This window comes from Salvelinus fontinalis, chromosome 6 (genome assembly GCF_029448725.1).
Source record: "Salvelinus fontinalis isolate EN_2023a chromosome 6, ASM2944872v1, whole genome shotgun sequence".
NCBI classification, from domain to species: Eukaryota; Metazoa; Chordata; class Actinopteri; order Salmoniformes; family Salmonidae; genus Salvelinus; species Salvelinus fontinalis.
In genome coordinates, this window is record NC_074670.1 from 48,919,431 (window position 1) to 48,944,979 (window position 25,549).

Here is a 25,549-nt window from a genome sequence, read left to right on the forward strand (position 1 = left end):
GAGTCTCTATTCAGGCGAGCTGAGCAGAACCCTTGGACAGGATGGCAGCGTTAAATAGCTTACATATTATCAACCTGCAATGTTTGATATTTGCTGAAGCGTCTCGGGGTAAAGTGCCATGCTCTTAGCCAAGGGCAGAAATGACATGTTCCCTCTCTCTCGCTCTCTCCCTCCCACGGTCTGAAACAAGGAGCCCCCCCCCAAGTCAAATAAACCTACTCCCTGCCTACTCCGGCCACATATCAGCTCTGTGCTGTGACATGGCTGCTGGCTACTACGGACAAAGAGACAGGAGTGGGCCTCGGAGGAATGGAGAACAGAGAGAGGGAATGGAGAGAGAGGGAGGGATGGATGGGGGGGGGAATCCCACCTCTCTCTCTTTCTCTCTCCGTTGAGCAAATGATTTGTCTGAGACCAGGGACATGAAGAGATGTGAGCAACCCTCCAAGATTCAAGGTGATGACTGGGGCGCTGGTGAAGAATAGAGAAAAAGAGGAGAACAAGAAGGAGGAAAAGAGTGGTGGGGCGGAGCCAGAAAGAGAGAGGGGGAAATAAAATAAGAGGGGAGGAAAAGAGAGAACTAGAATGAGGGAGGAGGGGGAACGACACAGAAATAGATCACTGTAATCTAGATATTCCTAGATACCCTGGTAATAATTTCCCTTTGGTTTCACACTTAAGAGGTTCACAGTGGGTCATCTCGTACACTGCAGCAACACACACTACACTACCACCAGGCCCCCTCTAAACTAAACCACCTCCATCCAATGAACATCAGGCCATCCGCCTCCTCTATGCTCGATTCAGTTCAGTTCTTTTGTGTGAATGAGTGGGGTGACGTCGTCAGAAATCACTGCCCAACACACAAGTCTACATTACTGTAATAATGACTGCATTACGGGAACGCTTGACTTTGTCCTCTGTGTGTCGTTATGGGGTTTAGGGCTACTTTTGATTTGAATGGATAAGAGTTATAATCACATGATCAATACAAGGGCTCATTGGCATTTTGCTCGCCGGGTTTTTGCTGCCTAAGCTTTTTTTTTTTTTTTTTTTTATGTTAACAACTGACCTCAGCTCGATGTTGGATCATTGTCATTCCCAGGCTGTGCGTGTAAGATGTATCCAGTGTGTTGTGTATATCGATCTCTGCAACCTGAAGTCATCCCGCTCATCGGAGGACAGTGGGGGAGATTAAGGCGTCTTTCTCAGCTGTGTCGTTTCATTGGTTAGCGATATATATTTTTGAAACGCAACAAATGTGACCGAATCTGATGTGCCGGACAAATAGGCCGTGTACATCTTCCACCACACCAAGCAATCTTGGCTACAGTAGGACAGCATTGACACAGTTCAGGCACAATTACAATGTAGCGATCCGCCTCCTTTTGTCTTTTGTAATAACGACGGACATTCTATCGACCAGCCAGAATATGTCCTTATTTTGCAAATGAATTCTGCCGCAGACATTGTAAGCACGTCCCATTATAAACAGTGAGCCACATCCAAATTGTAAACGACTAAAATTAGGGGGGAGAAAAATGTGCCACATCTGTGGTGATTATTGTACGGACCTACCCAACGTCAGCCTCTGCTAGTCAATACCCCGTTCATTTGCTGTACATTTTTATCTCCAGAACATTATCCCACTATCTGGTGCTCTCCAAATGAACTCATTCCAGGGATATGAGGGTAGGAAAGACGGGGAGAATCAGAATGAGGTGGAACTGATAACATGACACTTATTAAACAAAAAATGGGATTGAAATGAGAGAGAGAAAAAATCGACTTACCTATTTTTTCCTCTGGAAATAAGGACTCCAAGCCATAGAAATGAATAAGGACAAGCGATACTATACTAAATATAGAGGTAAGATAGGATCTCAGACCTCTTCCATCCAACACGGTGTGCCCTATTTTGTTGTATGACCTTTGAACTTCTAGCCTGACGACTGTTGTTCGCCACATACACTATATATACAAATGTATGAGGACACCCCTTGAAATGAGTGGATTTGGCTATTTCAGCCACACCCGGTTGCTGACTGGTGAAGAAAATCGAGCACCCAGCCATGCAATCTCCATAGACAAACATTGGCATTAGAATGTGCCACCATCATAGGATGCCACCTTTTCAACGAGTCAGTTCGTCAATTTTCTGCCCTGGTCTACTGTGCTGTTATTGTGAAGTGGAAACGTCTAGGAGCTACAACGGCTCAGCCGCGAATTGGTAGGCCACACAAGCTCACAGAACGGGACCGCCGAATGCTGAAAGCAAGTAAAAATCATCAGTCCTTGGTTGCAACACTGACTACCGAGTTCCAAACTGCCTCTGGAAGAAACGTGAAATGGGTTTCCATGGCCGAGCAGCCGCACACAAGCCTAAGATCAAAATGAGCAATGCCAAGCATCAGCTGGAGTGGTGTAAAGCTCGCCACCATTGGACTCTGGAGCAGTGGAAACAGATTCTCTGGAGTGATGAATCATGCTTCACCATCTGGCAGTCCGACGGATGAATCTGGGTTTGGCGGATGACAGGAGAACACTACCTGCCCGAATGCATAGTGCCAACTGTAAAGTTTGGTGGAGGAGAAATAATGGTCTGGGGCTGTTTTTCATGGTTCGGGCCAGGCCCCTTAGTTCCAATGAAGGGAAATCCTAACACTACAGCGTACAATGACATTCTAGATGATTCTGTGCTTCCAACTTTGTGGCAACAGTTTGGGGAAGGCCCTTTCCTGTTTCAGCATGACAATGCCCCCATGCACAAAGCAAGGTCCATACAGAAATGGTTTGTCGGAATCTGTGTGGAACTTGACTGGCCTGCACAGAGCCCTGACCTCAACCCCATCGAACACCTTTGGGATGAATTGGAACGCCGACTGTGAGCCAGGCCTAATCGCCCAACATCAGTGCCTGACCTCACTAATGCTCTTGTTGCTGAATGGAAGCAAGTCCCCACAGCAATGTTCCAACATCTAGTGGAAAGCTTTCCCAGAAGAGTGGAGGCTGTTATAGCAGCAAAGGGGGGACCAACTCCATATTAATGCCCATAACTTTGGAATGAGATGCTCGATGAGAAGGTGTCCACATACTCATGTAGTGTACTTTAGTCTGAGACTGCCATCATTGAAGTTGTTTGTGGTGATGAGGGGCACGAGGGGCGCTGTACAAAACAAAGTCATGAGGGATAGGATCGTCTCTAACCAATCAGAGTATCAAAGCCAATGACACATTTTCAAACTGCCGTTTTTAACCACGTGTGTTCTGGCTCTGGCCCAACCCATCGGTTTCTGGACCAATCAGATGGCCCTGAATGTTATTCGCACTCGGTGAAGGGTCGGGGAGGTACTCAGATCCAGACTCACTGCGGAGAAGAAACTAACGTCTGTGGGCGTGGCGTAACGTTTGGCCGGAGCAAGGAGTCTGGGGTAGCCAGGAAACATAACTCCTGCTTTCACAACCACTTTTACAGTTGCAGCAGGGAAGCAATGGAGCTCGAGTTAGTCTGATTTGCAAACCCGGACCTCAACAAGCAAGCCTAATCTAGAGAGATGAAAGCCCCTCTCACATGGGGAGAGCAGGAGAAATCGATTCCATCTCCTGGGCTGCACTGACAGTCCTCTAACCTTCCCCTCCCTTAACGCCATGGTGATTACACGCCCTGTGTGTTTGGCAGCCGCAGACCTGCCCCCCCCCCCCCGTCCTTGGTTTCACAGATAATAGATAAATAAATATATATGTATATATATGTGAACAATTGATTTGTAACATCCCACTGAATTCCCCATGGCCATTCAAAGGGATTTTCCCTTGCACTTTACCCTCCATCAATCTATCAGGATTCAATTCCATCTGTCTATTAATGTCCCTAACACTATTCATTCTCATTTTCATATGGCCGTTTGTTTGCTTTTGTTGTTTTTCTCTTGCATGCACGGCTCAAGACAACCTCGTCCAATCATATGCAGCGGAATGGGGACCCATCATACATACGTACATACTGTAATCAATTAAGGAGGAAAACATAGAATGAAGGAGGAAGGATAGTAAACCTTTCTAAGTGTACATTTCCCCATAGCCTACAGTCCTATCTGCTGTTCACTTACATTTGAGTGTGTTGAAGGCCAGCTCATACGAGCTGCGTTGGTACGCCTCATCCTTGGCCTCAGGCAGGGGCAGCCCCGCCCGCTTGCCATAACTGACTAATCGGTGGGCAGCAGGCTTCTCCAGGTGAGTGTTCTGAAAGATGACTGCTGCCAGCAGGTAGACAGGGTCTGGGAAGCCCAAGTGGCCCTCGTCAGGTGTGGGGGGTTCTGGAGGCAGCTCTGGGGTCTCCTCCTGCCCAAGGCCAGATCCATCCAGCAGGCTCAGGTCTTTGAGGCTGGATATCTGGGAGCCACCAGCTGTCTTGGATATGGACGGCTGTCGTGAGTGTCCTGTGTTTTTTTTCACCATCTTGTTATGGTTGCCTGGTTCTAGCAAGGCTCACCTCAAAAACACGACCCAACTCCTGTCCCTCCAATCAGGCCCTGAAAAGACAAAAACACCCACATACTGTACACTGGAGACACACTGTAACAGTGAGTTAAGGGTTCAAGCCAAGATAGGATATACAAAATTATGTTTAAAAAAAAAAGTTTTTATAAAAGTATAATAATAAACCACCAGGACTACTACTACTACTTATGACACAAAGACAATCATGACAAAAAATACAGGCTTCTAATTGTACAATTGCAACGCTGCTGCTGAAATGTGTTGACGTTCCAACGTAACAACAATTAGAGACAAATGGTAGGCTACAGTACGATTTTCTTGAATAGTAAACGTACGGTATAGTGGTTGTGGTCTTTACCTTCAGAGGGGGAGACGTCTTCAGAACTTTTCTGTCTCAGGTATCCAGTAACCAGCAGCAAACATAGTCATATTTCCTTATGTCGAAGCAGATGTTTGGGCTACGTGACTAAAACTGAGACCTAACCTGAGCACCTACAATCTGGCTGTCTTCTTTTCGCGATGGGCGGACTCCTGGAGATGTTCTTTAACTTGGCAATAAAAAATGCTGGAAAGAAACCTAGTCGTTTTACTCTCAAAAGTGAGACACAGTAGATCTACAAGCAAATTAAAAAGCTAGCTAGCTTGCTAGAAGTAATCAGAAAACTTCCTCGAGTAGCTAGCAGTATTTTTGTGGAACTCCTTGGATCAGCGAGCTACCATCACCATGGTAACTATATGCTAATTTCCTGGAATCCAAGATTTATGCGGGAGTAGCCTACTACGTTCAATTTGACAGATAAGAATACCTACATTTCAGTAACACAGACACGACTTGAATGTTTAATCAAATTTGCCATAGCATAGCCTACTATCTCTCTAGTCTAATGCCCCTTTTCTGGCATTTCATTGCTTTCCACATGGCCTCCATCCCGGACCCAAAACCTGGCAGTGATAATAGGTGGCACCCGGTCTCTTTCATCTGCCTAGGCATCTCCCAAACTACGCCACGCCAGAGAGGAAGGGGCAAAACGAGAGGATTAACTACGCCCAAAATCTGTCGGCGCGAGAATAGAGCAATAAGAAGACAAAGTGGTGTATATGACAGTGTCTAATTTGGTAAGCAAAAAAATTGAATACTAATTTACTACGTAAGGCTTCTTTGATCTAATAGAAGTTTCGTAATGATTATGTTGTTAGAAATGTATTGCTATAAGTGGACGCACGTGGCATTCTGGCAACTTTGAGAAAAAAACTGGTTGTGTAGGTTGCACGCTGTGCGTATCTGCCCTCTCATGGGCTAGAATGAGCAAAAACGTAAATGCAACATGTAAAGTGTCACTCACATTTTGAGCACACATTTGTTTACATTCCTGTTAGTGAGCATTTCTCCTTTGCCAAGAATAATCCATCCACCACCATTGACATATTTCCTTATATGAACTGTAACTCCGTAAAATCTTTGAAATTGTTGCATGTTGCGTTTATATTTCTGTTCGGTATATTTCTGGTGTTAGTGCTTAGTGGACTATCTTCGCAATATAATAGATCATCTTTGGGGCACACATGACTAATAATCCTAATAATTGATTCAGCGGTCACATTTTAAATCTTGAACAAATTTCAAACTTTTTTATAGTTATTATTATTATTTGGAACGCTATTTACTGTACAGCATTACTAGAAAAGCCATAAAAACTTAAAAACTTGCAGACCGGTCTGGAATACGTTTCTTGTATACAGCTTTTTGATAACATAACATTTATACATTATAAAGTTACCCTTGTTAAAACTCCCATTGTTAAAGGAGCTTCCTGGAACATTGTTGCATTATCATTTCAGAAAAGGTCCAAAATACATCTGCAGTAATGGAATTATAGTGTTTCACAATAAAAAATAAAAAACATTTGTCATTGTTTTGGGCCCTCACTAAATTGCATTCTGATGGTGCAGCTTTCCTATTAAAAAGCCTGAGCTAATGCAGATCCAAAAACGTTTGTAGAGGTGCTGACTAACAGAGGTATAAAAAGAAAGAAAGTTGCACACTATGAATAGTGCTGAATTTGCCATCTTGTTGAAAGAGACTGCGTGCTGACCGCTCTGATGAACTCTCATTCTGCCTTTGAGTCATAACTTGAGAAGTACAGATGTATCATGTAAAAATAAATCAATGGTTATTTGCGTGTGAAAATGTTATGGGATGCATTTGCCAGTCCATCCAGGATTTTGGGATTCTGCGATCCTATTTTTTGTTGTTGCAAAATCAACAATTTCCCAGCTATTATGCAAAGGCTTCCAAATTTGATAAATCACTGCACTATTAGGCCTAATGCATAAACAGTTAAATCATAACACACAAGACAAATAACAAAATAATGGCACAAACTGAACAACTAAAAAGCACACTTAGGAAAAGCAAAGCTAAAAAGACGTGATTTAAGATATCTATTAAATATGTCCAGTTTTGCCCCCCCCCCCCCTCAGGTTCTCTGGCAGGCTATTCCAGAGGCAGGGGGCATAATAACTAAAGGCTGCCTCTCCATGCCTCTTGGTCCTAGGCTTTGGGATAGTTAAAAGGCAAGTGCCAGAGGACCTGAGGGACCTACTGGGTACATACCTTAAAGCATATCTGATATGTATTGGTGTGCACAAGAATGTCTATTTATTGACAAACCAATAGAATAATCTTTAAATTAATTATAAAAACTCACAGGCAGCCAGTGCAGAGACCTTACAAATCGGTGTAAAAAATTGGTCAGTACCCGTGCTGCAGCATTCTGTATGTTCTGCAGTTGACCAATGGCTTTCTTGGGTAGACCAGCCATTAGAGCATTACAGTAGTCAAGCCTGCTTGTAATAAAAGCATGGATGAGTCTCTCTGTATCAGCCTGAGAGCGAAACGGCCTGAGAGAGAAACTCAGGTTGTAAAAAGCTATTTTGGTCACATTCCTAATGTGTGATTCGAAATTTAGTTCAGAATCTAAAATAACACCTAGGTTTTTTACCTGGTGTTTTATCTTTATTGCTAAAATGTGCGGCTAGATTTTCTCTCTGTGCTTTGGCTCCAACAACAAGTACTGCGGTCTTGTCTTAGTTTAGCTGAAGGAAGTTGTATTAAAATCACTAATACAGTCTAATCATTTATCCATGGAGCTAAAATCCTCTGGTGACATAGAAATGTGAAGTTGTGTATCATCTGCGTAGCAGTGAAAATCAATGCCGTGCTTTCTGATAACGCTGCCAAGGGGTAACATATATAAACTGAACAGTACCGGACCCAAAATCGAACCTTATGGAATGCCACATGTGATATGTATCTTCTCTGAGTTATGTTCACCAAGGGTGACAAAAAACTCTCAACCGGTTAAATAAGTCCTAAAACAATTTAGAACTGCACCGGAGAGGCCTAACCCACCTGTCCAGAAGGACATAATGGTCAATAGTGTTGAATGCAGCACTTTAATCTAAGGACAGAGAGCTGTTTGGCATCTGTGTTGGCTCTAAGATCATTTACCACTTTAACTAAAGGGCACATGTCAAACTTCTCATCAGGTCTTGCTTGACTCATACCCAGCCTATTGTTGGTTGTCTTATCTCTGAAATGTGCTGTAAACTCCTCACATTTAGATGTGGAGGAAAGTTCACATAGGTTTGCGGGGGTAGGACTTATCAGGCCATCAATTGTCGAGAAGAGCGCTCTCTAAATATCCTGATTAATAGTGATGAAGTTAGAAAAATGAGCCCGTCTGGAATTTCTAATTGCCTTCTTATACAGTGCATTCGGAAAATATTCAGACCCTTTCACTTTATGCTGATCAATGGAAACAGGATGCACCTGAGCTCAATTTTGAGTCTCATAGCAAAGGGTCTGAATAGTTGTGTAAATAAGTTATTTCTGTTTTTGCTTTTTTTTACATTTGAAAAAAATATTTGAAAACTGTTTTCTCTTTGTCATTATGCGGTATTGTGTGTAGATTGATGAGGAATATCTTTTATTTAATACATTTTAAAATAAGGCTGTAACATAACAAAATGTGGAAAAAGTGAAGGGGTCTGAATACTTTCCGAATGGATTGTATATGCCAAGTTGCTCTCAGAATATCATAATGGACCTGCAACTTTGACTTTCTCCACTTCCACTCTGCCTTTTTGCAATTTCTCTTTAATTTATTAGTTTCCTCACTCATCCAAGGGGATCATCGTTTGGATGTGGCCTTTTTTCAACTTTACTGGAGTTATGGCATCAATGGTTACCCTTAATTTGTTATTAAAGTTTCAACTAAATCATCACAAAAGGAAGGCAGAATAGGTGGTGGAGTATTGTTCATACATTCAATACAATTTGCATCAACTTCAGAGGTAAGATAGTGTTTCTCAATAATGCTATGGGCAACAATGTAATAAAAAATACACAGTGGTGATTAGATAAAGCAACATCAACAATAGAGGATATGTTAATAGAAAGCCCCCTTGGTAATAACCAGGTCCAGAGTATGGCCACGGTTATGGGTGTGCATAGTAACATGTTGGATAAAGTCCATAGAGCTCAAAAGATTAATAAATTCAATGACCTTGGAGTCAGTCTCTTTGTCAACATGAATATTAAAATCGCCCAACACAATGATTTTATCTTAGTTCTCAAGGACAATAGACAATAGTCAGAGAATGAAAAGCCGTAGTCCGAGGAGAGGCTTCAATAAGAGCGGCACTACAGTCTGATGACAGCCATGTTTCAACGAGAAACATGCAATTAACTTTGCGCTCAGTCATGAAGTCATTCACGAGAATGGTTTTACTTGTGATTGCTCTAACATTTCAAAGCGCCATATTCAATGAGTGTGGGCCACTCTGCCTCTGGGGTGTCTGCCTCCAGGTAGCCAAAGGAATAACAACCGAATTATTAACATTATAACCACGTTTTCGGACAGTCTCGAATCTATCAGAATGGTAGGAGATAACAGTATGTATAAGCTCACATGAAGGCCGAGATGAAGGAACATTAATTAGGTTACTCACAATAACCATAGTGCCATTTCTACAGGAGTTGATATGCTTTCCAAATCATCTGTTGCTCATTCTGACAGGGAGGACTAGAGCACTACCAGACCACGTCTGTCAGTCTCTAAAACAGTTTGCGATGTTGCTGGAAATAATCCTGGAACCACTGCGGTTAGGTTGAATCCCGTCTCTTTTAAAAAAGTGCTGGTTGCTCCCACAGCAAATCAAAGTTGTCACAAAAAGGGACATTCCTGTCGTTGCAAAGCTTATTCAGGTGCTCATTCAGGGTAAAGAAAAGGCTGAAATGTTCCAAACCCCTTCAGTAGCACGGGAGAGGGCCAGAGATAAGTATTCTCTTCCCTGTGCTCGCGAGGGTGTTTAAAAAAAAATTGTAGTTCTCCATCTGATCACCTAAAACGAAGGTCTTTAAAACCTATGTGAGTGACGATGGGGTCAATCCATTGTTAACAGTTATGTTGTTGGCTCGGTATTTAATGGTATTCCCAAAGGAGTGTGGCTTTCAGCATCCTCATCACAAGCTCCACAAACCGTGATGGCTTGCCAACTTCAACATGTCATCACCCTCCGTTCCTGAAGAGTGACTTCAACCCTGGTTTCAGCCAAATGCAGCCTAGAAGATACTGCTGTGGGAATCTACCTATCTCTTGTTATTATTATTTTTTTCATATTAAACACTTTTCCACATGTTGTAGTGTTACAGCCTGAATTTAAAATAGATTAAATTGAGATTTTGTGCCACTGATCTAATTTTGTTATTAGACATTTTTACAGATTAATAAAACATTTAAACTGAAATCAAATAAGTATTCAACCCACTTGTTATGGCAAGCCTATATACTTTCAGGAGTCAAAATGTGCTTAACAAGTCACATAATAAGTTGCATGGGCAATAACAGTGGTTCACTTGATTTTTGAATGTTTACCTCATTTCTGTACATATAATTATCTGTAAGGTCCCTCAGTCGAGTAGTGAATTTCAAGCACAGATTCAACCACAAAGACCAGGGAGTTTTTCCAAAACAATGTCTGATTTTTGGTTTAGTTGACACCCAAATGTCTCTCACCGTGCTTTCAACCATTTAAAAGCACAGATCATTTTAAATGTAAAGACATTTATTTTATTCAAAAGATGAATATGTTATCACTGTGCTTTATCTAATAGCAGAACCAAATGACCTGGATGGCAGTTGAGATGACATTAAAAGTACATAGTGCAAGTGATCAATGCGTTTGGGATTCTATGCAGATTATTACAGCAATCGTGAAGATCTCCACAGACCCTGCGATGACCTATGCATGGTAACTTGAACATAGATGCTTTACATGATTACATAAGAAGACATGTATAGTTACTGTAGCCTCATTTTAAGGTTGAATGTTACATTAGTTAGTAAGATAGCCTTAACTTTAGGCTATTTACTGTATTTCAAATGTGATATTGAATTGTGTTTGGTTGTTAACGCAACCAAATACAAACCTTTTTACAACGCAAAGTCATCAACAGCTATTGTTTCAATTCAACCCAGGAATCAACTAAAAATAGACAATACACTGTATATTATCCTAGGGTTTCTACCTCTGAATGATTTCAAATGTAATGCTTTTTTGTAATATTGGATTGTGTTTGTCAATGCAACCAAATTTCAACATTTGAATGAGATGTACACTGTATCTTCTGCTTGGATAGTTCCATCTGTGCCACTGACTTAGTTTGGCTTTAATTCCAGTTTGTTTACAAATTAATAATTAATATGTTGGATTCACTTCTCCGTCTCAACCAAAAATCAAAGCTAAAGAGTAGGACTAAATCAAATCAAACTTTAAAAAACTTTAAATTCATGTTTGATTTGATTTTACAAATAAATACATTTTACAAATCAAACCAAATGAAATGTATTTATATAGCCCTTCTTACATCAGCTGATATCTCAAATCAATCATTACAGAGGCTGTACCCAATCATCTCTTGCCTACTACATACTAAAACGACACTCTTTGTACTAATTGTATTATATCTCACTAGGCACAAACTGGTTGAATCACTGTTGTTTCAACCTAATTTGCCAATGTATTGTGAAGTGGAATCTACATGGAAAATTCATTGGATTTAAAAAAAGCCATCAACCAAATCCACCACTGGTGTGCGTGGCCAAAGAGCTCTATTTTCATGTCATCTGACCAAAGCACCAGTTCCAATCCAAGAACCAATACCATTTAGCGAACTCCAGGAGTCTACATTTGTTGGTTGACATGAAAATAGAGGTCTTTGGCTACGCATATCAGTGGTGGGTTTGGCGTAGAAATGAGAATGCATGAGAAGAAAAGCCCAAACTTACTGTAAAATATGGTTGTAATTCTTTGATGTTATGGGGCTATTTTGATTCCACTGGTCCTGAGGGCCATTGTTAAGGTCAACAGCATCATGAACTTTACCCAGTACCAGGATATTTTTGGCCAAAAACCTAGTTGCCTCTGCCAGGAGGTTGAAACTTGGCTGCAAGTGGATCTTCCAGCAAGACAATAACCCCAAGCACATATCAAAATCAAGATTTGGCAATGGCTCTCTCAGTCTCCGAACTTGAAACCCATGGAAAACCTACGGTTTGAATTGAAGAGGGCAGTCTATAAGCGCAGACGAAGGATATCAAGGATCGGGAAGGATTCTGTATGGAGGAATGGTCTAAGATCCCTCTCAATGTGTTCTCCCTCCTAAAATACACTGCTCAAAAAAATAAAGGGAACACTTAAACAACCCAATGTAACTCCAAGTCAATCACACTTCTGTAAAATCAAACTGTCCACTTAGGAAGCAACACTGATTGACAATAAATTTCACATGCTGTTGTGCAAATGGAATAGACAAAAGGTGGAAATTATAGGCAATTAGCAAGACACCCCCAATAAAGGAGTGATTCTGCAGGTGGTGACCACAGACCACTTCTCAGTTCCTATGCTTCCTGGCTGATGTTTTGGTCACTTTTGAATTCTGGCGGTGCTCTCACTCTAGTGGTAGCATGAGACGGAGTCTACAACCCACACAAGTGGCTCAGGTAGTGCAGCTCATTCAGGATGGCACATCAATGCGAGCTGTGGCAAGAAGGTTTGCTGTGTCTGTCAGCGTAGTGTCCAGAGCATGGAGGCGCTACCAGGAGACAGGCCAGTACATCAGGAGACGTGGATGAGGCCGTAGGAGGGCAACAACCCAGCAGCAGGACCGCTACCTCCGCCTTTGAGCAGGAGGAGCACTGCCAGAGCCCTGCAAAATGACCTCCAGCAGGCCACAAATGTGCATGTGTCTGCTCAAACGGTCAGAAACAGACTCCATGAGGGTGGTATGAGGGCCCGACGTCCACAGGTGGGGGTTGTGCTTACAGCCCAACACCCGTGCAGGACGTTTGGCATTTGCCAGAGAACACCAAGATTGGCAAATTCGCCACTGGCGCCCTGTGCTCTTCACAGATGAAAGCAGGTTCACACTGAGCACATGAGCACATGTGACAGACGTGACAGAGTCTGGAGACGCCGTGGAGAACGTTCTGCTGCCTGCAACATCCTCCAGCATGACCGGTTTGGCGGTGGGTCAGTCATGGTGTGGGGTGGCATTTCTTTGTGGGGCCGCACAGCCCTCCATGTACTCGCCAGAGGTAGCCTGACTGCCATTAGGTACCGAGATGAGATCCCCAGAGCCCTTGTGAGACCATATGCTGACATATGCACATTTGTGGCCTGCTGGAGGTCATTTTGCAGGGCTCTGGCAGTGCTACTCCTTGCACAAAGGCGGAGGTAGCGGTCCTGCTGCTGGGTTGTTGCCCTCCTACGGCCTCCTCCACGTCTCCTTATGTACTGGCCTGTCTCCTGGTAGCGCCTCCATGCTATGGACACTACGCTGACAGACACAGCAAACCTTCTTGCCACAGTTCGCATTGATGTGCCATCCTGAATGAGCTGCACTACCTGAGCCACTTGTGTGGGTTGTAGACTCCGTCTCATGCTACCACTAGAGTGAGAGCACCGCCAGCATTCAAAAGTGACCAAAACATCAGCCAGGAAGCATAGGAACTGAGAAGTGGTCTGTGGTCACCACCTGCAGAATCACTCCTTTATTGGGGGTGTCTTGCTAATTGCCTATAATTTCCACCTTTTGTCTATTCCATTTGCACAACAGCATGTGAAATTTATTGTCAATCAGTGTTGCTTCCTAAGTGGACAGTTTGATTTCACAGAAGTGTGATTGACTTGGAGTTACATTGTGTTGTTTAAGTGTTCCCTTTATTTTTTTGAGCAGTGTATATACATTTTTAAAGGCTCAGTGCCATTATCCTCACAAGGTGAGGTATTGAAAGGAATTTTGATCCCTACCTTAAAAATGTTTTTATATTACTTGTTAAACAAAATCTCTTTCTCTGTGCAATTGTATTAGTATAAAATATAATATATATAATTTCCCAATTTTTAGGCATAAAATATAGCACTATAGTTGACCAGGGCAGCTCTAGCAGGGCAGAAATTTGTTGAACTGACTTGTTGGAAAGGTGACATCCTATGTAACATTAGGCCTGCTGATGTTTAGGTTGCATTTATTGTCTCAATCAGTTTTATTGAACAGAGAACAACTGCTGAATGAGGCCTTCTTTCTTAATGACAAGTTCTTCGCCTACAACACATTTCTGAAAGCAAAATTTCAACTGGAAAAATCAGGATTGGCAACAACACACATCAATGCCCTCCATCTCCAGAGGCACAAGTGTGACAGAATTTCAGTGATCTTCTTAGACGGCTATGATTTGATGTTCAACTGCGAGCATTTTGTTACTTTCGTGTGATATGGACGAGCCCTCTGCAGTCAGGTTGGTTTATATATATGTCTTTGTCTGTGATTGTCTTTAGCCAGACCTACTGTATGGGATCACATTAACATTCATCCATTGTCCATGGATATTAACACAGCCGCGGGAAGTAGGCGTGCCTAGGGTGCTACAGCACCCCCTGATAAATCAAAATGAAATAAATAATAATACAAATATATGTATATATATATATATCAACAACAGAAAAATCCCACAAAAATAGTGAAGTAGGCCTTTATTACTCCCGTATGACGGAAGAAAAATAGCCCTCAGTCAAAATTGACATTTGTTTTTTTACCGCAAGAAATGCTTCATTCTGCAGGAGTTAATATTATAGTAGCCTATGTGAGAGTTTATACATACAGTCAGTGTCCAGATGTCAGACTATTATTCAATTAACTCATCGGAACAGTAGACTGTATAGCGCCTCACAATCATCACGCATAACATAGCAGGCACTGCTATCATCCTCTTTTACAACTTTAACGTTAACGTTGACGTTCTCTTCCCAAGTTCCCAAAAGCATTTGGCAATTGGTTTGTATTTGGCGCGCTACAGTTAGGCCATAAAGCTTGGGCTACGCACTAACGCCAGGTAAAAAACGATGATTGAAAAAACTCAATTTAGTCGATAGATATGAATTGCACAAGAATTACACATTTATGGATTTTTTAATGCATTGTTTTATTTGTATTCAGTCAACCAGCGCATTCACTGATGTTTATTACAGTGCTAAATGATGATGAGTCATTAATTAGTCATCAGAATGCCATAATGAACAGTCACGTCATGAAGCATGAGACAGTCCATATCATGATGATCCATCCTCCTGTACAGCATTGCAGACAGGTGTGGATAGGCTCCCCCAACCTTCTTTAAGTGGAATAAAAAAGACCCTGGCAATTTCCCCAGCAGTCTCTCCCAAGCCGCTCTCCTGTCTGTGCAAATTACATGTTTCCCACTTTTCACTGTCTCCTGGGGTGATCATAGCATGCATCGGCTCCACGGCTCAACGTACACTAATAGGACCAGAGACAGGCTTCCCCAGTATGCAAATGGCAGAGATTTCACTCTCAGACTCAGCATGACAATCATTTCCCTGAAGAGGATGATGACTGCTCAGGCTTCCTTGTCTGAGTGAACTCAGGGTCTCATTAATGTCAGAGGATAGGTTCAAGAGACAGGTTTAGTATCAGTTATGATGATGAACTAGTCTCTTTAACACTGGTTGGTTATGTATCCATAATCCTCCACTCAAAATGAAATGTGATGATCATATCTTTATTTTACAATCAACATTGTTTTTTATTATGTATATGTAAAGTATTAAAGGTGGCTGTTGTAAAGACATCTGATTTCAAATTCACTGTCTCCTATTTTCGGTGCCGTTCAAGAGGATAATTGGTGAGAGATGTCTGCCCTCTGCTGGATATACAAGGTAGTAGCGGCAATTCTGCTAATAAAAACTCAAACTGTACAAGGATCCATAGGGACAAATAAGGGGGGCACTCTGGTCAAATACTTTGCCCTTTGAGTGGTTGACTACTTCTATGAGGTGTGCAGACGAGTCCAAAGTAAACCACACCACCCCAACCACTTCCTGCCAGCACACACAAACATACAGTACACACACAACACACACACACGCACACACACACACACACACACACACACACACACAACACACACAACACACACACTCACAAACACTTGAATGTTACCAACCTCTTGGTATGTGTTGTTGGAGGGGGTAAACTCATTGTGTTGCATAATTTATGTTCCATATTACCTTACATCTTTACAGTGCCTGTTTGTTTGGAAACAAAAGCAGTCATTAACTATTGACTGGATGATTTTGAAGTGAAAAATGATTCCGGGCGTGTGGATCCGGAGCGGGTCATTTGTCGCTGAAACCCCTGGAGTCTGATTTCAGTCTGGTGAGTAATATGTGATAGTTCTACTGGTTTTATTTAGTGGGGAGATATTAGTACGGGGAGGGTGTATGGAGTTCAGAAACAACAATGATTGCTGTGTGTGCCGTTCATTCACACACAGTATGGTATACACTTGTAGTGATATTTGAGTTTACTTATACACAGTATTTGCTATGTTTTTTAATATAACATGTCTTTTCTGTACAGAGATGAAAAGAAAGAGTGAAATGAGTTGACAAACTTCAGTAAACTGATCGTGCTTATGATAATCAGGACATTGATCACAAGAGTGCGATATAGTCTTTCCTCCACAATGCAGTTCATTGTATTTGTCGAAATGTTAAAACTCCAATAAGGTTAACAGAAATGAGGAAATAACATAGATATCTATCAAAATAGCCATCTCCCATTGCACCTTCTTTAGTTCCATCAGTAAGACATATCACACACATAATATACATGCAAATACTCTCTTGATGAACAAAAGAACAGGGCCTGGTTTCCCAAAAGCACAAGGCTAAGTTTATCATAGAACCATAGGATCATATGGTTCTAACGAAGAACTTAGCCTTAAGATGCTTTTGGGAAACCGTGCGCAGAACAGTCTCCAATAACAACACGTGGGTAGCCAGCGTTGTCATGGTGCCTTGCCGATGATTAGAATGCTCATGAGGAAGACCATAATAAAAAAGATCCACATGAAGAACCTGTCCATCACCTTGGCAACCCTCTTCCACTCCGCCCCCTTGGCGCAGGTGGCCCTCTGCTCCCGGAAGCAGTTGGCAATGTACTCCACGTTCCGCACCAGCTTGGAGTCCACCCCGGGTAAGCTGCTGCCGTGACTACAGAACACACAGGGGCCAAAGGTTACTGAGGCCACCGCAGCAGCGACCACGGCTGTCTTTTCATCCTCCGGACAGCAGGGCGGAGCCTCCTTGCAGCAGTCCCCCAGGGGGAGGTTCCTGTTGGACTCAAAGCCCTCGTATTTGGAGCTGGAGAGATGGTTCTTCTCATCTCTGGTGATGTGGTGTTGGTGTCGGGGCTTGGAGTGACGTTGGGGTCCAGGAGTCTGGGGTCTGGGGTGTTTGTGTCGGTACTGGTTCTCTCGGCCGCTGTTGCCCTCCGGTTTCCCATTGGCCTGGTGGTGGGGGCTGACGTTGGGTTGGTGGACATCGTCCTGGCCAAAATGTGATGAGGAGGAGGAGGAGGAAGAGGTGGCAGTGGCACAGTTCTCTCCCACCTCGTAGACAAAGAAGATCTTGGACATGTAGTCGATGATGAGGACTTTGGCCCAGTGAGGAACAGGCTTGGCCTCTGCACCACAGAAATGGATGTTCATGATGAAGATGGTCAGAGATGTAGAGGCCGTGATCATCGTCATCGTCGCTATGTAGTACTTTCCTGTGACATACAGGAGAGGGATAAATGAGTTCATGCACATGTACAGCATGTGTGTATGAGATGCATGCGTGTATGAGACGTCACGTGTGTATGAGATTTGCGGTGCGTGTGAGAGAGTTAGAGAAAGATTAAGAGACGGGGGGGGGGTGAGAACGCGTAAATACATGCTCACCAATAAGCGGCACACTCTCGGACGGCGGCATACTCTCGGCCACCATGAGCTGGAAGACAGTCAGGGCCAGCAACACAGTGACCCCCAGGGACACCTTCTCCCCAGAGTCAGCCGGCAGGTAGAAGCCCAGCGGAGCCAGGAAGGAGATGAGGAAGCAGGGCAGGAGAAGGTTAAAGATGTAGAAGGAGGAACGGCGCTGGAGCAGGACGGTGTACGTGATGTCAGGGTAGGGGTCGGAGCAGCAGCCGTACATAATGACGTTCTTGGTGGCCGGCATGCCGTGGCATTCCCATTCAACGTTCTCCACGAAATCAGACAGGTCCCCGCTGTCCATGCCCATGGCTATGTCAACCTGGGAAGAGACATAGGAATAGAGGGTGAAATATAACAGGAGCGTAATAGCGGTGTTTTAGCAGGACATGTGTAGTGCGCACACACACACACACACACACACAATGAGTTTGTCTGCATCGATAATGGCAGAATGATATCACCACACACCGAGGAACGTGTGTGTCTGCATGTCTGCGGTAGGGCAGTCTGAAGCAGTAGGACAGGGCGGTGCACAATTGGCCCAGCGCCGTCCGGGTTTGGCCGGTGTAGGCCGTCTGTCACGCCCTGACCTTAGTTATCTTTGTTTTCTTTATTATTTTGGTTAGGTCAGGGTGTGACGAGGGTGGTATGTGTGTTTTTGTCTTGTCTAGGGTTTTGGGTATGTCTAGGTGTGTGTGTGTAGTCTAGGCATTATGTAGGTCTATGGTGGCCTGGATTGGTTCCCAATCAGAGGCAGCTGTTTATCGTTGTCTCTGATTGGGGATCCTATTTAGGTTGCCATTTTCCAGTTTGGTTTGTGGGTGATTGTCTATGTGATGTTGCATGTTTGCACTCAGTGTTATAGCGGTCACGTTCGTTTTGTTATTTTGTATTGTTTGTTAAGTGTTCTTCATTATAAAAAAAGAAGATGTATTCACATCACGCTGCGCTTTGGTCTCCTCACGACGACGTTTGTGACACCGTCATTGTAAATAAGAATTTGTTCTTAGCTGACTTGCCTTAGTTAAAGAAAAGGTTAAATAAATAAAAAAATATATATATATGATCTTTGGATGGATGCCCATCCTGTATACCTGGTTGCCGTTGTATGTCCAGGAGCCAAAGGTGAGGTTGCACTCCTGGCTGTCGAAGGGGAAGTAGGACACGTCCACCACACAGGAGCTCTTGGTGATGGCCGGAGCATCCCATGTTATCTCCCCATTATAGCGCAGCACCACGTTAGTGTCTACCGGCCCTGAGAAGTCATCATCCGCCCTGAGGAGGAACAGGGAAAGTAGTACCTGTACACTGTAATAACATGGCTATTATCTTTTGACATTTTAGTCAGAGTGATTTACAGGAGCAATTAGGGTTAAGTGCCTCGCTCAAGTGCACATCGACAGATCGTTCACCTAGTCAGCTCGGTGATTCGAACCAGCGACCTTTCGGTTACTGGCCTAACGCGCTCAACCACTAGGCTACCTGCCGCCTTACCATGTCATTACTATAGTATAACATCCTTCTACTGTATATGGGACCATCTTCCTCAATATATATATACTTTGCATTAATACATGACCAATTCATGGACCAACAGTTATTGTGAATAAGGGAGGTTGTTTCTAGATAGTATAAGTCATTCCGATATCATGATACTGTGGCTGTATATATCTGTGTGACGTACGGGCGTACTTGTTATAGAGGACGAGGTCAGGCCTCCACACCAGGCTGCTGGGGATACGTATGACCTCCAGGCCATCGTAGTCCTCCTTGTCCCACCTCAGGTAGGCATCGTGCCACGTCTGACGGATCCACAGGTACGCTATCAATACCTGGTTCCTCTCGTCCTGCATACATAGACACAGTAATAAACATACAGATAGATGCAGGTTCACACACACACACACACACACACACACACACACACACACACACACACACACACACACACACACACACACACACAGATGCCGCAGACACGCACACACACAGACACACACACACACAGAGATGCCGCAGACACACACGCACAAACACATACACACACACACACACACACACAAAGCATGTGGACACACACAGGTAAGGGCAATATGCTACTGTACATGTGTATCTCTCTCTTCCCCTCTATCTCTCTCTCTTTCTCTCTCTCTCTCTCTCTCTCTCTCTATTTCTCTCACTCTTCCTCTCTCTCTCGCTCTCTGTCACTCAATAACCCACTAAAGTCTCAGACTAGCTGTCAGACACAATGAAACAGTGAAATCTAGACCCAGCTGGGGTTTAGGGAGTATCACTGCCAGAACCTGATGCACTGGTTAACCAAAGCAGGGAACCAAGGAGAGTAAAGGAACATTCACTACACACACACACACTCACATACACACACACACACACACACACACACACACACAGGTCACACACGCGTAATGAGTCTGTCTGCGTTTCCAAGTGGCAGGAGGACATCATCACAGAGACGAGGATGAAGGCAGTAGGACAGATGTCTCATCTCTCTTCAGAGTGCACCGGACAAGATACACTTAGTTACTTAGTCAGACACACAGACACACAGAACGGGAGGTTGACCCTCCGCTGGACTGAAACAGGAGACGGCTGAGTAACTGTAGGCCTGTACAGTAGGAGGTCTGACATCTCTCAGACCTCCTGGCTGACTACTGGACCTTGTCATCAGTGACCTCTAATACTAATCTGCACTCAATTGCATTTGCACTATGCGCACCTCCGCACAACACTGTATATATTCACCATGGCAACACCCCTCCCTCTGCTTATGTAGATAGATCCCCTCTGTAAATGGTGTATTGCCACTATAATCAGCCTATGCCCCAGAGTTTTGGTTTATGGTCACTGTTCCGATATTGTATATTCTGTATGACGTCCATCTGGACTTGTGTCTGTATTCTGTTCAATTATCGTCTATTGCTGGCAGCACCTTCTCATTAAGGCAAATTTTGGGTATGTGTAAATGTACTTGGCGAATAAAGGTGATTCTGATTCTCATGCACATCAACAGAGGAACCAATACAATCAACTGGGTAACTAATACAGTGAGGGCATCTTGGCGGACCTATCTGCCCTGTCCGGATACATGTTAAAGATACAGTACATATGCCTTTCATGCTTGGGTGAAAGACCAGGTGAGTCACAGAGATGACTGACTTTATACTATATACAGACTATACTGTCTTACCAATGAACAGAGCAGCACTGGCAATTGATGCCGTTCTCTCACAATGCTTAATGATCAAAAGTGCATGATCTCTCTCTACAATATCGTTCAGAAGAGTTATCCTCATTATACACGCGCAAACTATTTGATCAAGGATTACATTTTGTCAAAGCCTCATTGTGAGAGAAGCCAGTCATAGATTGCCAGTGGTGCTCTGCTCATTGTCGAGACACAGTCAGTAATCTCTGAGACTCACCATGTCTTTGATCTGGGAGAGAGTAATCTGCAGGGTGACGTTCAGGGCTTTGTCTGTGTCCTCCACCGGCCGCAGGGCGTTTGAGTAGTTCTCCATCAGGTCGGTGAGCAGCTGTTGAGCGTACCGGCCCTGAGCCGAGTGAGCCACTGCGATAGGAGAATATAGAAGTTATTTGTTGCAGTCTCCCTTTATAGGTGTAGACTCTGAGGGGTCAAAGCCTTAATGGCACAGGCGGCATGATATTGGCCCCATGGAATGCTGGTTCAAGCCCCCCTCCACAGCTACCCCATTTAATCCACCTGAGCACCAATTAAAGGATGACCTTGTTTGGAGAGGGTATGGTCTGGAGAATGTGTGATGCATGGGTCGAAGTGCCCAAGGGGCATGCCGAACAATCAGTGGTGTAAAGTACTTAAGTAAAAATACTTTAAAGTACTTCTTAAGTAGATTTGGGAGTATCTGTACTTTACATTACTATTTATATTTTTGACTACTTTTACTTTTACTTCACTACATTCCTAAAGAAAATGATGTACTTTTAACTCCATACATTTTCCCTGGCACCCAAAAGTTGTAGTTACAATTTGAAAGCTTAGCAGTAAAGGAAAAAGGTCCAATTCACACATTTATCAGGAGAATGTCCCTGGTCATCCCTACTGCCTCTGATCTGGTGGACTCACTAAACATAAATGCTTCCTTTGTAAATGATGTCTGAGTGTTGGAGTGTGCCCATGCATGGCTGTCAAAAAAAGTTATAAAAAAACGAAATTGTGCCATCTGGTTTGCTAAATATAAGGACTTTGATGTGTAGCATTTACTTTTACTTTGTACCTTTACTCAAGTATGACAATTGAGTACTTTTTCCACCACTGTACTTAAGTACAGTACATTTAAAATGTTATACTCAAGTAGTATTTTACTCGGTTACTTTCACTTTTACTTGAGTCATTTTATATTAAGGTATCTTTACATTTACTCAAGTATGACACCTGAATAATTTTTCCACCTCTGCGAACAATCCATTGTGTAAAATGAGAGCACTTAGATTTATAAAAATACTTTATGTTGTGAACTATAAAAGCAAAAATGTCGATCTAGGTCAGAAAAAAATTGACTGGCAATAGTTTATAAAATGAGACATAGAGAAATATCATCTTTAGATTTCCATAGACTAAACTCCTAAAGCTTTCCACAAAATGTCCAAAGTACAACACAAGTGTCACTGACTTACCCTGGAGCAACATCGTCGCAAAGCACACAACTGGAACCATCTTCTGCATTTTGGATGAATAAGTCCAGAAGGAAACTGGCGGATGTTGGAGCAAAATAAATAACCACTCCTTGGTTTAAATCCATTCAGGTTTACATGATGCCCATTCAACCCCAATTGAACTCAATTGCTGATCACATCCTTTAATTTCCGTTCGTCCTCTTCGCGCTTCAGGGCAGCGCTTATTGCTTGGCAGAAGAGGCTGCATGGCCGCTCAGACACGAATAGGACCCCAGCTATCACGTAACACGCGCAGACCGAGAGAAACTAGATGCCCTCCCGCACATCGGCTTAGTGCACACAGGATCTATTCAGCTGTCAATCAAACGCTTGGCAGGTGGGCTTGCAACAGGCTGTGGGTCATATGAGATAAATGCAGAAGATTCAGTCAATATAATAGTGGACCAACAGTCTTCAAACATAATTGCATGGGTATCCAGTTTGGATATGGCATAGGAATGGTTGTGTGGTTTTATGGTCATGGATGCTGTGGTAGTCAAATGGTTATAGCCTACAATTCTCTGGATGTTGGGGTTGGTTGCCTTGGAGGGCCCTCAGGGGCCCTGGGTAATAGGGCACCGAGGGAAGAGATGGAGGATAATATCTGGGTGGTAAAACCAGTAGATGTGTTCTTATGAAGGTATTAAAGTCAAAGGCACACAGTTGTCTTCAGAAAACATCAACCTGGGACCTACCTAGCTAGCACATTTGGTTCCTTGGAAGTTGTGGGAACGTACGTTTTTGGTTTCCCATTGGTTCTGGGAACGAAGCCATATGTTTCGTGACCGTTAAAACTGAACGTTTTCTAAACGTTCAAGAACAGAAGTGAAAAATGTGCCTGTTCTGGGAATGTACATTTTGTGGTTGCAGGGAGGTTCTGAGAAAATGTTTCAATGGTTCCCTGAAAGTTTTCCTGGGAGGTCGGATTAACATTCTGAGAATGGAAATTCTAGGTTATAAATAACGTTCTGAGAACGTTTCAATAAGACTTTTAATTACATTGCTAGCTTAGGTAAACTGTTTTTAACTCCAAGCACAGATATACATTAATTTGCTTAAACGTTAACACATGCAAACACATGTATTTTGTATTGCGGCATGGCATCAGTGAGATTTGAACCTATCTCTGCTCTCTATCCATGGAGTTAGTCCACTGCGCCACAAGGATGCCATGTTTGTTTTTTTACTCATTAAAAGCTGTTCATTTTAGTCTATTCAAACAGACCCTTTTTTCCCCCAAAGGAAACAAGCACCTGAACACACTTAACAAGACAGAGGATAGAGAGAGTTTTGTTGACGCTGAGAAAGGAATGTATATGTTTTAAAATAACATTCTTAGAACATTCTTTGATTGTTACTAATGTTTTCTTGTGTTTTTTATGGAAAGTTAATGTTCTGTAGAAAATGTTATGCTGAAGTACTGAAATTCCCACAGAAAAACGTTGTTTCTTAATTAACATTCTCTGAACAATTTAAGAAGATGACTTTAAATAGAACCATGGGGAAACCTTTTTATTATTATTTTTATACTTTTACCCCTTTTTTCTCCCCACTTGGTAGTTACAGTTTTGTCCCATCGCTGCAACTCCCCTACGGACTCGGGAGAGGCAAAGGTCAAGAGCCATGCGTCCTCCGAAACATGACCCTGCCAAGCCGCACTGCTTCTTGACACACTGCTCGCTTAACCCGGAAGCTAGCCGCACCAATTTGTTGCAGGAAACACCTTCCAGCTGGCGACCGAGGTCAGCTTGCAGGTGCGCGGACTACTACAAGGAGTTGCTAGAGCGTGATGGGGCAAGAAAATCCCCTGTGACACAGCCTGGGATCGAACCCAGGTCTGTAGTGACGCCTCAAGCACTGCGACGCAGTGCCTTAGACCGCTGCGGCACTCGGCAGGCCACATGAGGAAACCTGTAGGAAATATTATGGGAAGGTTGAGTGCAAAATAACCATAGGACAACCACACTCTCACCAGGCTCTGAGAAACATATGGTTCTCAGAACCTTATGCGCTAGCTGGGTAAGTTGTTACCAACCGGACATTCACTCAGATCTCTTCTCACATTACTGAGTATCATTGGACCTATACTTTGAGCCTAAATGCCTTAGCTTGTCTCAACTCTGTCAGGAGACTTGGTGGTGTGCCAGGGGAGAGATATTCATCAGGTTGAAAAGGGGAGGTACAAAACAAGCTTAGGAAACCTGAGGCTGGGTATGTATGTAGCTTGATAGCAGCTGTTGTTGTGCAGCAGGGGAGTTTGCATGGTGACGCGAAAGGGGTGCTGAGGCCTGACTCCAGAGTCCACACACACAGTACACTCTTAGAAAAAAGGGTTCCAAAAGGGTTCTTTGTGGAGGGGTAAGATTTTACCAAGAACCGTTTTCATCCTAAGAATAGTTTTTCGAAGAAAGGGTTCTTTGAAAGTGTTGTGTATGGGGGGAAGGTGTTAGGATATAGACAAACACACTATCCAGGTTACACTTCCACACTATTCCCCCAGGGGGCAGCAGCAAACCTTTTCCAGTTGTTGAGCCTGGCTGATAAGCCCATTAGGTATTGCCAATTAAGGTGATCGTCAGTCAGTGTCCCAGTTTGCAGCTGAACAAATAATAATCCGCTTGGACTGGCTAACCAAGAGGTCAAGTGAGACAGAGCTGGCCTTGGACAAAGGTAAGGTTGCGGTCTCCCTGGGCACATGAGCATTTTGCACGGTCCTCAAATGCTATTTTCTCACACACAGTGCATTCAGAAACTATTCAGACCCCTTGATTTTTTCCACATTTTGTTGCATTACAGCCTTGTTTTAAAATGTATATTTTTTTGTATCCTTCATCAATCTACACACAATACCCCATAATGACAAAGCAAAAACTGTTTTTTTAATGTTTGTACAAATGTTATCACATTTGCATAAGTGTTCCGACCCATTACTC

At 43.2% G+C, this 25,549-nt stretch overlaps 2 protein-coding genes across 3 annotated transcripts in view; both read right to left on the reverse strand.

Annotated features, from left to right (window-relative positions):
• The window catches only part of LOC129857981 (putative methyltransferase NSUN7), a 50,346-nt gene extending 44,825 nt beyond the window's left edge, over positions 1 to 5,521 (reverse strand). Inside the window, exons 1-2 of one of the 2 annotated variants that reach the window (XM_055926793.1) lie at positions 4,859 to 5,521; positions 4,110 to 4,532 (exon numbers count right to left, since the gene is read on the reverse strand). In XM_055926793.1, coding sequence (XP_055782768.1) covers positions 4,110 to 4,458 — 349 coding nt within the window. In that variant the 5' untranslated portion in view covers positions 4,459 to 4,532; positions 4,859 to 5,521. Of the gene's footprint in view, positions 1 to 4,109; positions 4,533 to 4,835 lie in introns of both variants that reach the window. The other variant, XM_055926794.1, reaches the window with a different exon arrangement.
• A 10,538-nt stretch (positions 5,522 to 16,059) lies between these two features.
• On the reverse strand, positions 16,060 to 21,488 carry LOC129857982 (neuronal acetylcholine receptor subunit alpha-9-II). Its single transcript, XM_055926796.1, has 5 exons — positions 21,347 to 21,488; positions 19,596 to 19,750; positions 18,998 to 19,178; positions 17,871 to 18,222; positions 16,060 to 17,698 (listed from the first exon to the last, which is right to left on the reverse strand). The coding sequence occupies exons 1-5, from the start codon at positions 21,440 to 21,442 to the stop codon at positions 16,935 to 16,937; spliced, it is 1,548 nt and encodes a 515-aa protein (XP_055782771.1). The 5' UTR covers positions 21,443 to 21,488; the 3' UTR covers positions 16,060 to 16,934.
• Between the last annotated feature and the right edge of the window lie 4,061 nt (positions 21,489 to 25,549).

Coding starts and splice junctions, on each gene's coding strand:
- LOC129857982 (XM_055926796.1), bottom strand. CDS start 21,442: ATGGAGAACTACTCAAACGCCCTGCGGCCGGTGGAGGACACAGACAAA. Junction 19,179..19,595: donor GACCTCGTCCTCTATAACAA/GTACGCCCGTAC, acceptor GTTCCTCCTCAG/GGCGGATGATGACTTCTCAG. Junction 17,699..17,870: donor CGAGAGTGTGCCGCTTATTG/GTGAGCATGTAT, acceptor TGTATGTCACAG/GAAAGTACTACATAGCGACG.